Source organism: Sipha flava, unplaced genomic scaffold, assembly GCF_003268045.1.
Source record: "Sipha flava isolate LNK unplaced genomic scaffold, YSA_version1 217_pilon_pilon, whole genome shotgun sequence".
Classification (NCBI taxonomy): domain Eukaryota; kingdom Metazoa; phylum Arthropoda; class Insecta; order Hemiptera; family Aphididae; genus Sipha; species Sipha flava.
This window is the reverse complement of record NW_020272843.1, coordinates 1,278,855-1,292,756: the sequence shown is the minus strand read 5'-3', so window position 1 is coordinate 1,292,756 and position 13,902 is coordinate 1,278,855. Positions and strand designations below refer to the sequence as shown.

Sequence of the window (13,902 nt, the reverse complement as noted above, 5' to 3'; positions counted from 1 at the left end):
CCGTCTTCTACATTCTAAAAAATGAGTATTAACCGTTGTACCTATACCATGATATGAAATTAATTATTTCTTAAGAAACCATTATATAGTAATACTATAATACTAATAGTAAAAACAATATTATTTTATAGCAGGCATAATCTTCCATTACGGGGGCATCGTGAACAGGGTAGTTTGGTGTCAGATGATTTTAAAAATGCCTGTTTAATTAAAGAACAGGGAGTATTCTGAGGTCTTCTATCTTTTAAAGTAGAATGTGGTGATACTGATATTTGGAAACATTTTGAAGAAGCACCTAAAAACTGCACTATGATCAATCTACAGATACAAGATGAGATCACTGAAGCTATTGGAACGGTGGTTGTAAATAAAATTGTTGATCGTGCAAATTTTTTTTCAATTTTATGTGATAAAATTACTAATAGAAATACTATAGAACAAATTACTGTTTGTACACGGTATGTTAATGTGGACAAATATAATGTTTGGGAGGACATTCTGAGATTTATCAAAATTGCATTCACTATAGGAATACCGATTTGAGATGCGATTAAACATTGCGATTTAAACATAAGCTTAAAAGTATCGGTTTTAGTTTGGAAAACCTTAGAGGTCAAGGATATGATGGTGGGACAAATATGGGTGGTAAGAACAATGGCGTACAAGCTTTAATTTCAAATATACAGCCGCTAGCGTTTTACACGAATTGTCATTCCTTAAACTTATGTATCTCAAGAGCATATGAAACGTCTTCTATTAAGAACATGATGTAAGTTATTTCTGATATTGTATATATTTTTTTTTTTTGTATCTACAAAACGATCAGACGTACTTCAATCTATTTCTAGTATGTTGCCTTATTTACCCATATATTTCAATTCTATCACAAACAGTGAATTTTTGGTATCTCTTAAAGTTACAGCAGTTTGCTTTGCTTATACTGTGCAATTATGTATTGCTTTATAAGGTAAACAACAAGATCGGTCAAAAGCAGTATTTTGGTTATAAAATTCTCTCTACAGTGTTTACTTGATAATGCATATGATAAATTTAAACAAATATTTATCGATATTGTTGAATTAGGAAAAAGTATTAATAAAAAAACCATAAATTTGTGAAAGAAAAACTTTTAGAGTAAATCTTAATTCTGAGAACCCAGAAATGCTTCTTTTCAAGCGTTTGGTCTTTATTCCTTTTTTTGATATTATAATTGAAATTTAATTTTATAATTGGATACGCATTGCAATCAAAGGTTAGCTAATAGTATGCTCCTCGAAGAACTTATTCCGACAAACCTCAATGATGATAAAAATTATTTTAAAAGCTTCTAAAGTATAAGCACAAGTTCTCCAAAATGCTACTATCTCTACACTCAGAGCTTAGCTGTTTATATGGAAGGAACAATGGAAACAAAATACGTAATCAAAACCAATGTCTGCTATAGAATCACTTTCTCACTGTACCAATCTTCAACCCAATATCAAAATACTTTTGCAATCATTTACTACGTTACCAGTAACTTCGTCCACTCTAGAAAGGAAATTTTGTACATTAACTGGTACAAAAATGTATTTACGATCTACAATGACAGAAAAGAGACTCAATGGTTTAGCTATAATATAAATAAACAAAAAAAAAATGTATTAAAAAAAATGACGTGATTACATTATTTTCCCGAAATTCTCCCAGGAGAATATAACTTAGAAAATGGCATAAGTAAAATATAGCATTATTTAATTCTTGTTATTAGTTTTTTAATAGAAAATTTGAGTTAAAAAATTATTATTAGAAGCGTTTATTAATTTTGTTGTTTTTAATTTTCAATAACTCAATTAAAAGTTTTTAGCCCCCCCCCCCCCCCCATATAACAAATCCTGGCTACGCCTCTGTATATGTACCAAAGTAGACTTATAATAAAAATTAGCAATCTCCAAAAAAGTAGAACATAAATTGCGATTTCTATAAGCGTTCAAGATATGTAGTTGTATACCTTGAATACGCCCATGACACAGAGTGTATGAATGAACAAGTTAACAAGTTGTCTTTGCAAAAATGTCAAGCTGTTAAAAAATTGTTTTCGAACAATTTCATTCGTATTAATATAAGATGGATTTAAAACTCTAAAATATGATGATATATTAGATTCTTATCGAAGCAACAAATGTATTATCAGGTTTTTCCTATCTAAGGTAGTTGTTATCAGTGTTCTTTCAGAGGTTTTTTCAACCTTAGCGTGAACATTGTTTTACTAATATATTATTATTGAAAATGTGACATTTTTGAACTAACTTTTAAGTAATATTAAAGCACACTAGAAACCACTAACTCTTCATTACTAATTAATAAAATGTCTTTTATTTAAAATTACAATTAATTAGTTTTGAAAAAAAATGTCTATCACAAATCGTGCTGAAACACTAGATTTTGAATAAATTCTTAATACTATTGTTTTTTTTTTTAATTTTTAAATATTTATCAACATTTCCTTCAAAACACTGCTCAAAAATCTTTGTTCGAATAAATTATTACCAAAGTAGAACTAAATCTTCATCACCAAAACTTGTTAATAAATGCCTATGGGGTAATGCATAATTTCATTATTTAAATTATTATTTGTTGTGTATTAAATTACAAAAAATATTTTATCATTTGATTTATTTATTTTTCGAAATCTCAACCATTTCTTGCGATATAATATATGTAAATATTGTATATATGATACATATTATATATTACATATACAAAAGAAAAAAAAGAAAACACAAAAGGTGGCAACGCGACGCTGTGCTTTCTCATAAAAACCCTTCACTGTTTAAAGTTGTTTTATTTGTTTCATGCGATTCTTTATTGCATATAATTTTTAAATAGAACTTCTTTCTAAATCTAATAAATTATTCAGGCAGAAAAAAATATTAGCTTACTGATAGTTTTAAATTGACCTTGCAAACCAAACTTATTATAAATGTATGTTAGTATGTTATACGGTTATATAATACGAGTGTGAACAATCTATTTTCAATTTCAATTTTCCCAACATTCTGAAGCAAAATATTTTTTAAAAAAATGTATAGTATGAAATTGCATTTATTAGAAATTATATATTATACTCTATATAATTTTGTACTATTAATCAAAAAATAAAATAAAAATCGCTAGTTCTGTGTTCTCGTTCGATAAGCCATTCTAACGGGTAACATTTAACACTTTCACTGCCAGATGATTTTTATTTTGTAACATGTACCTGCCAAATAAATTTAACATTTTTATTTATTTTTTTTTCTCGCTTTTAATAACTTGAAAGATCTAACCCACCTACAAAGTTAAATAAACTATAACTATAACATATAACATATAACATATAATTACAACTAGTGATGGGGATAATCGAATGATTTCAATAATCGAATGGTTCATGATTTAACTACTAGAACTGTTTGTATAAATAATCAAATGATTATCTATAAGCTTGAAAGTGAAATGCATTTTCAATCCAAATATTTATACATATTAAACCGATTAGTGTGGCGATTACCGATACCAGTATTATACAAATGATTAAAAATAAAATAAGTTATAACACGATGCTGATGGACCGTCGACTTCTTAATTTAGTACCCAATGAGTAGAACACGCAATTTTTCGAATAATTCAATTAATTTGCTTTTGATAAATATGTTTGATACCACTATTTCGATTATTAAAATCATTCGATTATTTTGATGATCGAAAAATAATAATCGAATAATTTGATTATTTCAAATAATCGAATATTTATAAAATGTATTTTCACTGGTCGTACAATAACACGTACACACACGCTCCTCTGGTATTTCTGTACAGTTATAACTGCACAGGCCAAAAGAATCGTTTTTCGATTCTTTTCCGGCCACCTGTACGGTCCTCGAAAACTTCGTAAACTTGTCATTTACACATTCCGGAAAAACTGTGCAGTCCATCTGCGCAATCGACCTCTCGTGATCTAACCGGATCGTGTATAGCTTAACGACATTTCATGCCATACGATAGTACTTAAATTTAAAAGATAAAAGTAGGAACACTGGTTGTTTATTTTTCGAATAAAATACAAACGCTTTACATTATTTTAAACCGAAAACGGTATTTCTCAGACAGTTTTCACTGCATATTAGAAAGTACTGACGATTTGACAGCTTTCAAATTGCATTCGTCGTTAAATCTCAGTCTGTGTTTTTGTTTGAACATTTAACAAATGCAAATATAATTTGAAATTTCAAACGCGTAATTCAAAAAAAATGTCAACGACGATAATCACAAATGTTTAGTAAAAAAACCCGTAAAATATAAACTGTACTCTGAGTAACATGAAAACGTCAAAATACATGATTATATTATACACGTACACGAATGTATACATGAACTTAATATCAGAATTTAATGAAATTAAAAAAAAAATATATGAAAAAAACGGTGGAAAAAAATTAAAAAAAAAAAAATCGTCCAGGCCGTCTACCAGAGGAGGACCACGGACAACAAGTCGCACAGCACGTGTTGACGGTGCACGATGTCCACGATGACGCCGTGCACGCACCTGTGCGACCGCAATCCCACCGGGTCGCGGCACCATCATGTCCAGGTAGTGACGCATGTGAGCGACCAGCGACGGCACGTCGTCCATGTACACGACGCAGACGCCGCATTGCGCGGACATCGCGGCCGGATGGACCGCGGCCACGCGGTTGGCTAACGAGCGGCGGCCGTGGCAGTAGGACGCGCATAGCAACGCGAGACGGCCGTAGCCGTGGACGGCGGACCACGCGTGGTGCACCCGTTCGTGCACGAGCGTTGCGTGAACATTCGAGAACCGCCGATCGCAAGCAGAGCACATCAAGCGTGGGTCGTCGCCGCGCTCGCGGTGTACGTGCCTCCACTTCACGATCTTGGCGCGGGTGCGCATGTCGCGCACCTCGGAACGGTCCGCTTCCGGCGACGGCGGTCGAGTCCTCCGACAGCCGTCGAGCTTGTGCCCGTCACGTCCATACCGTGCTCAGCGGATCGCCGAAACGTTCGGTGTCAGTGGAAATGAATCTGAACGTCAAGATAATATCACATAGTATTAGCGCCCTTTTTTTGTGTGGGACTATATCATGGTTATGGTTTACCGCGGTAAAAACCGTCAAGGATCAACCCGTATATTTCTCTGAGTCGAATGAGAAAACAAAAAAAAAATAAAGTTTGAAATTCGGGAGAACTTACTGCTGCCTGAAAGACGATTTGAACCTCAGCGGTTTTCTCGACGAACCGCCGACTCGAAACCCGTTTTACTCGGTCCGAATTTGAATTTTTCTGTTCAACGAGAAAATTAAATACTCATCAAAAAGTGATATACAAAACGACACGAAGAAGTGATCGATTCTGGTTTTCTAGCAACCAAGAAACTATATTATTAATAGTCATAGCAACGAAGATTCGCTTAATGACGCGAGGAGAGTATAATATATTATGACTTTTGTTATAATCCATAAAACAATCTAGAAAATCCTACTCTGCGAGTGTACCAAGGTCTAAACAAATTTTATACAATGAATTGAAATTCCATATGCCTATGCGTAATAATCATAATTCGCTCGTTTTGCGTACAATTTATCTCGCAAACGGTAACATTACATTAGATTTTAGACATTAATGATTATTATCTCCATATCCACTAATGTTAATGCTAACGTTTGTATTGAAATACGAATAGTTCTCAAAATAGTTATAATATATGTGAAATATTACAATACATACAGTTACATATAGAGTGAAACCTCTAAATACCTAACGCTATCGATTGCCGTAATTTTATCCGTTATTGAGAGGTGTCCGCTATTCAGAAGGAGAGAAGTAAATAACTCGGAGAAATTAATAACTATAGTTATTATTATTATATATATTATATTATATATGTATACAAATGAAGAATATTTATTATTTATATAATATTTGTAATAATGAAAATATAAATAAAAACAATTGTATGTAATAAATTCACTTTTATCGAAAAAATCAATTACTTAAGCTTGTTTTTTTAACAAAAATTTAATATTTTTCGTTTACTAGCCATTGCATACTGCAATACGAGTACATTTATGAATACGTTCGTATGTAATGGAATCATCATATTATAAATTATTTATTTCGCTACATTAAATAGATCTATTGAAATGAATGAAATATATTAATAATTAATAACAAATTTATTTCTTAAGTTATAATTTAATTTAAAGCTATTAAATAATTTAACTCCGTGGTTCTCAACCGGTGTATCGCGACACACTAATATGTCACGTAATACTATGGAGTGTGTCACCAAATATTACTAATTAAAACTATAAGCTTTCAAACTATGAATGTATATTATAACGGAATTACGATGAAATAATAAAAGCCACATATAAAAAAAAATTATAATAATATTCTTATTGAATCTTATTTATTAGAAATATCAATAATTATAACGTTAAAATCCAAATTTTGTATATCTCAAAGTGATTCATTTCGGATTTCTCAGTAAATCGAATACACAGGGGTAATAAAAATTGAAAATGTTGTTTTATTTTCATCCTCATACATGTTTGAATCAGCATATTTGATATTGGAAATAACAAAAAGCAAAAAAGATATTAAGAGTAAATTACGCGAAACTTTGTCAACCACTTACCCACGAATCAAAGACCTATGCGTGCCTGGATTTTTAATAACTTATAATGTTTTTCATAATACTTTCTTTGAACTTTTAAAATTTTAACTAAGTAAATTGAAACTTATTTTTTTAAGTTTTAATTTATTAAATAAGAATCCATTAATTATTTCAAGTATGTCGCTATTTTTATAGATATAAATTAGGATGTCATCACACAGAAAAGATTGAGAACCACTGATTTAACGTATAAATTCTATAACTATAACATCAATATTGACTTCGTAATTCAAGTTACAAGAAATGCAGCCATGACTTCCCAAAAATATGAAATAATCATATTTAGTACTTACGAAGTTAATAAATAAATCAAAAATTATTGATAAAACAAAATAAAAATGGAAAAAATATTTATAACTTTCAAAGATGTGTGCGTGACATGACTGATACGTCACACGTACGTGTAATCATTTTTTTTCACATTTTAGCAGGCACTAATCGCTATTAAAATTAAAATTAATTATAAAAACCAGAGAAATAAGTTAGACACGAAATTTGGATGTCCTAAAATATTTTATTTTTTGTTCTTGATGGTGAACATTTATGCAAACTGATAAAAAATTCTGTTAACATTTTATTGATTAAAACGTAATAGTTCGTCGGTGGCAGTGAGCGGTCTAATAGGTTTCAACGTAATAGTACGTCATCCTACAATACGCTTCGGTGACAGTGAAAGGGCTAAAGGCAAACATAAGTCATCGCTTTAGAAAATTACATTGGTCTATTATTATAGTCTTAGTCTATAATAGTGGTTCTTAAACTTGTACGGTCACGGTTTTCTTAATAAAAGCAAAAAATCTTAACTAAATATTTTTTAATTATTTATTTATTCATTCAAAATATAATAAGTTGTGTTCAATATCATAATATTTAACGATTACGGATTTGTAATTGTTTAAATTAAAACTATAAATATTCCAATTAATTATTAATAACCATAAATTTAAATAAAGTATAAAAAAAATATCTGATGTCATTTTTAAAAAAAAAGACTAAAACTTCAAAAAAATTAATTTTGTTAAAATAAATTTTATATATATATATATATTTAAGGATTGTTGATTTTAAAATGTATTAAAATATTTTTTTTACTAACGAAAACATGCACAGAGGTAAACTTTTAAGTTTCTAAATTTTTTATGACTTTTTATAATAATTTATAATTTATATTGTATTTTTATAATTTTTTATGTTTGAGCTATAATTTATAAATTTTTGACTTAAATTAGACAATTGTTTATAGATTATTATAATGTTTCTAGATTTCAATGATATACTAATATTGAAAAGCACTCAAATACGTAATCCTAAGAACTTTTTATTCGACTCACGTGAAAAAAATATTTTGTTTTTTTGTATTTACTTTCTTTTAACTATTTGAATATTACAAATTATAAAAATCTTTAAATCATATAATTTAACCCAGAAATATATCAAATTTTACTAGATTATACATAAATATAGATCATATTATTTTGTTATACGTATTATTATCAGTCTTTATGAAGAAATTATTTGAAAATACTTTTACAATATTTTTAAGAGTATGAACATCGATTTCTAGCACTCAATACATAAAATTCACAGTATGTGAAACTGGAAAAATTAAATATAAAAATAAAACACAGATCGAATACGTTATTTAGTACTCTCTTTTGAATTGAACGTAAAATCATTTTACTCCATTTTCAAATGACCCATAATCGGGAATCGTATGTAATTGTATTCTGGTAAAAATAAAATCGAAGCACAAAAGGGCGAATTGTTTGGTCTCGCAAACATATACAAGTCAACAGTCCCAATTTATTTTAAACTTTACCGTGACAATCAATTGAAAACATGATTTTTCATGTCCGAAGATCCGTTATATTATTAGAAAATAAGTACAAAATGTAATGTTTATTGCTGCCATTTTCCCCTAGCTAACTATTCGTGAGAAATCCATCAGACGTCTTGAAGACGCTATGTTCAAAAATACACAATATGCTAATGTATTCCTGTGATTTTCCAAAACCATTTGCAATAGAAATTTATTGGTTAATTTACGAAGTGAATATTGATTAAACCTCAAATCGTTGGTGACTTCAATATAGATATTATACGCTTTCTACAATATATAATACTTTAGATCGTATAATAATATATTGGAAAATAAACAACATATTTATGTGCTGTTCGCTTGTTTTCTTTCGTATAAAATATTGTTTATTTGTATTTATTTATATATACATCGTCGTTGCACTTATTGTTATTTCAAATTTCCCAGCATGAGACAAAATTTACAAGGAGACAGGGGATGCAGATTCAAGATCCCTAAACCGCATCTAGACACGAATAATTGGTCTGGCATAAGATTAGTTTATTGTACGCAATTTTTAAACCAATCGATAAAAAAATAAAAAATCATTGACAAAATTACAATACGGATGTTTAGAAACAAATAAAAGTAACAAAAATGTTCAGAGCGATTACGATGTCGTTATTGAGACGAACCTGAAACCCGATAAAACGCATTCGGACGTCTTATGCATAAAATGTAATAATAAGAGGCGGTTTTGGTGTTGTATTTTATGGTTCACCGAACCACCAAAAAAATAATGGACTGGCCCGTCACATTTTAAATAGACACTTACGCACTTGGTCATGGATACAATTAATATACAACAAGTTAGTTAATACATAAATATGTATTAAAAATGTATTTTAATATGGGTTAATACAAAAACATAATTTGATAATTTGGCGACCGAGTACTTATTAAAACAAAATGTAGAAAGTTGATAAATTAATAATTATAACATTGACTTCATTTATTGAGTAACAATAAAAACATAGTTTTTTTAAATGTAATTGTATGATTATTTATATATAACATTTACAATCTATTATGAATCACCAATCATCAAAGAGCCTCGTTAAACACAATGCGTTCATATAACATTTATTATTTAGACGCAATTTGTCTAAAATCTAAAATGATAAAACTATCTTGCCCGTACCGACGCTAAATCATGAACTACATCATATTATGTTCGTAAATATATTAAACAGAACCTGTATTTGTCACACAGAAAACGATACAAAATAAAAATACTAGTAGGTGGTGAATACAATATTGTGTAAACCATAAAAATTTATATTTATATAAATACGATGTATATGATTCCGTAGGTAAATGTAATGTAGAGTACGAGTTGCAACAACCTTTATACAAGTCATGACTGGTATCGGATTCGCCTGTGTACTACAGGGATGAAACTTAAAGGGAAACTTACTTTAGCCCGGTAATACGGATGGGGAGGGGGTTAAAACTAACTGCATCGCTACACGCCGAGGTTCACAAAGTTTTAACAAACGAAAAGTGGCTTAACCACGGTACGTATGCAGCAACGACGACGACGTTGTGGTGGGTAGGTGTAAAAAAATGTTGTCGCTTTCTACATTATATTACGTCTGCTTTCCTCCGAGCCAATCCTCGCCACCGTGATCAATGAGTGCAGTTTTTGTTTCAACTTTTTAATTTTTTTTCTCTCTCTAATCCCCAAGGCTATTCAAATGGGACTAGTGTACGGGCAGGACCAGAACGGCATCACCATACCCGAATTGTCCACATGTGGTCTGGCCAACAAACTGCCGTACGCATTCGAACTGTCATCAGTGCTCTTCTTCCTGGCTCCTTGGACTCTGATCGTCGTCCTGTACATACTCATCGGACTCAAACTGTACAAGTCAAAGCGCGACTCGTCCAGAACCACGTGCTCAGCGCACTGCCGACACACAGCGTGCTTGAGTTCCACCAACACCAGGGCCACCGGACGAGTGGTCAAAATGCTTGGTAAGTCTAACGTGTACGCATACGACCCACGCAGTTCATCGCAAACTGCTCCACTGTTCCCAAAGGGGGTTTTTGAAAAGCTCCAAAGGTGATGGGCATATATATATATATATACGTACATTTCTCACTTACTTTTTCTATTAATTGCTCCATGAGAAGTAAATGGTTGTACAAATATGTTTTAATGATTATTATAACAACTATGAACCTACATGCATACACTAATCAAAGATAGGAGGAAATATCCAACCCTTATTCCCCGTAAAACTGTCTACAGCAATCTTACACTTTTTACCTTTTTACGCTTTTTCGCTTTCCGATTTGATACTACAGTCAGTCGACACAGCCATTATATAAGTAGAAGGAGTTTAGTATTCGTAGTAAGTGTGTTTGGTCAATTTTAGTTTCCGTCTAAAAGGAAATTAAATTATTAATGTTTCCTAGAATATATTACATTATATACTATACCTACTATAGGTATATATGAGTTTGTAATTTTTCAACACCTTATTATAATATTTTGTAAGTTTGTTATATGTTTAACTATACAACCACTATGCATAACCAACTTTTTATTAATCTCTTATTTCTGATAAATATGTTGACAACGATATTCCAATAACCAGTAGAAGCAAAAAGTTCTTTAAGCAAATTAAAAAATTCATTAAAAATTTGTCAAAGTTTACTAGGTTTATATTAGGTTAAGTATACTACTAGTCAAGAATGTTTAAATTAATTTTGTAGTATATCTATTAAGCATAAACATTAGTTGATACAATAATTTTTGATGATATAATCAACGTTTTTGCTTGTCTAAGAGCACGTAAAATTCAAATTAAATACCTAATGTCAGCATCTATTTGAATTTAAGGCTTATTAATATTACAAAAACAAAAAAAATTGAATAAAATACTGCGTACCGTGTCTTTGACTAATTAATCTATCAGAGTAGTATAGTAGTAGATAGAAACGGTCTGCCTCTAATATTAATTTTCCCTCTAATTTTTGGAATAGTTAATTTTACTCGGTAATTACTGCTATCCGCAACTCTAATCACAGATCAATGTTAAATCCTGGTCGACCTGATTTCAACCGTTCGTGACATTACGCTTATGAAACTTTAATATTATTCCTTTTTTTATTAATTTTAATATTATTTGATTAATGAATGGCTTAGACAGTTAAATAATTCAACAAAATTGACAAGTCTGAACTTTACAAGCTGAAAACAACATTTTCCAACTCGTCTTCAAAACTCCATATCTCAGAAAAGAGAACATGAAACATAAACAATGGGACAAAATGCAAAAATATTATACGAAAAAATTATTTTAATTTGGAGTTAAAATTCCTAATACGGGGAGCTGAACATGTTCCTGACATTCTCTTAAACATTCAAAATTTGAAAAAGTATTGAACACGAATTACGAGGTCGAAGCACATACCTGTGTAAGTGACAGTAATATGAATTTCCTATAGAAATGTCTATGTGGAAGGTCGCATGGCGCTGGATCGCAAATTATATGAATAATACCACCATACAAATACAAAATTACCTCATAAAAATGCAATTTCTTCCACGGTCTTTATTTTATAAATTACAGTACATTTCAAATCATTATGCATATTTATTGCGATCGACTGTTATACTAATTCTTTTCGAAACAATCAATCAATGGATCACGATTTCTGTTGAAAGGTTATTTCACTTCCATTCGATTTTGTACGTTGAAATTAATGTGACTGACACTGTTTTCGATTAATAGCAAAAGAAAGGTAGGTGAACGAGGCAAATACGCTTTATTACGGGAAACGAAAAAAATATATAATCTTAGACATTCTCGACGACTCAGTATACAAATAATTGTATTAAAAAACTAAGTTGAACTCGTTTATATTTGCATCACGTGCATTTGTAATTGTTCTAATATAATTTCCTTTTCCTAGGAACAGAAATCGGTACTTTGCCACACGTTTTAATGTACAGCGTTCTACTGTTCGACGGAACATATATTATATTACTCGAATACGTTCGAGAACAGCGAAAATAAGAAATCTCGAATACCAATGAATCGCTGGAATAAGAATAGTAAACACATTATCGTTCAAGGAAACGAGTAACTTAAAAAAATAATAATACATATACATATTTTAAATAATATTCTATATATGTGGAGGTATACAAAGATTATTTTTGCCAGTTCATGATCTCGCTAAATCTCGCTTTGCTACGATTAAAATGTAAAATAATATTTTCCGTCTATTACACGTGGCTTTATGTGGAACACTGTCTAAAATATCACGTATTTATTTTCTATATTAAAATTTTGTCATAAATGTAAATATTTCAAAATACACATATTACTTGCGATAAAAAAACCTTTTTTAAAATGGTTATTGTATTCAACCACGTATGTAGATCGGTAAAATAAAAAAATAATAAATTCGCCAAGCGACACGTCGTGAAATTAAAACTGCACAAATATAAACGTTTGTTCTTTTAATATTTTTAAATAAAACGTTACAACTATTCCTTGGCAGTAAACTAATTAATAACGCTTGTTCATCGTATACTATGAATTTATATAAACAGTATTATGTTTTTAAAACTAACATAAAAATAAACCTACGGAATTTTCTAGCAATCTCAACAAATTGACCGGCGATGTTTCTGCAAGGTTCATTTATGATTTAATACAATAGCTATGAGTTCATGAATGACATTTAAAAAATATATTGTTTATCAAATAATATTACCCGCACGACGAAAGCATAAACGAATGTATATTTGGAAAACCGAATACAATCGAACGGTGTATTTTTTACATCAAAAAAATAAATCACCTCACGCAATATAAGCAGCAGTATATCACATAACATATGCCATATTATATAATACTATAATTTTCTCTCTCTCTCTTTCTCTCAACGCTTTCTTGGTATTTTGATTAATACAGTCGAATCGTGATAACTCGAAGTTGAAAGGGGATAAAAGTTCACTTAGAGATATGTATTATTCGAGATAACTAACTAATTTATAGGGGAAGTATTTTCTAGGGGAATAAAACAAAATTTGAGTAGTCAAGTTTTTCGAGTCATCGAAGTTTGAGTTATCGCGACTCGACTGCATGAGATTATTTGAATGTTCCTTCGTCCGGATGAGAGTCGTTCGCTCTCCTGTTCGTTCTTATTGTAATGTTAACAAAGGCTTTAGCTAGGAAAATAAATAAATTGTGTTTTTATAAAAAAAAAAAAAAATCTGACAGAATTATGCAAAACATGTAGCCCAGTTTTTTCATTTCACTTCCCGTTTGATTTATCCCCCGCAAACTCAACGTTATAACGCACG

At 30.3% G+C, this 13,902-nt stretch overlaps 1 protein-coding gene across 4 annotated transcripts in view; it reads left to right on the top strand.

The window, feature by feature from the left end:
* The window catches only part of LOC112682965 (pyrokinin-1 receptor-like), an 88,506-nt gene that overhangs the window by 47,101 nt on the left and 27,503 nt on the right, over positions 1–13,902 (top strand). For all 4 annotated transcript variants that reach the window (XM_025553762.1, XM_025553763.1, XM_025553761.1 and 1 more), the window contains exon 5: positions 10,265–10,553. In XM_025553762.1, coding sequence (XP_025409547.1) covers positions 10,265–10,553 — 289 coding nt within the window. The remainder of the gene's footprint in view (positions 1–10,264; positions 10,554–13,902) is intronic.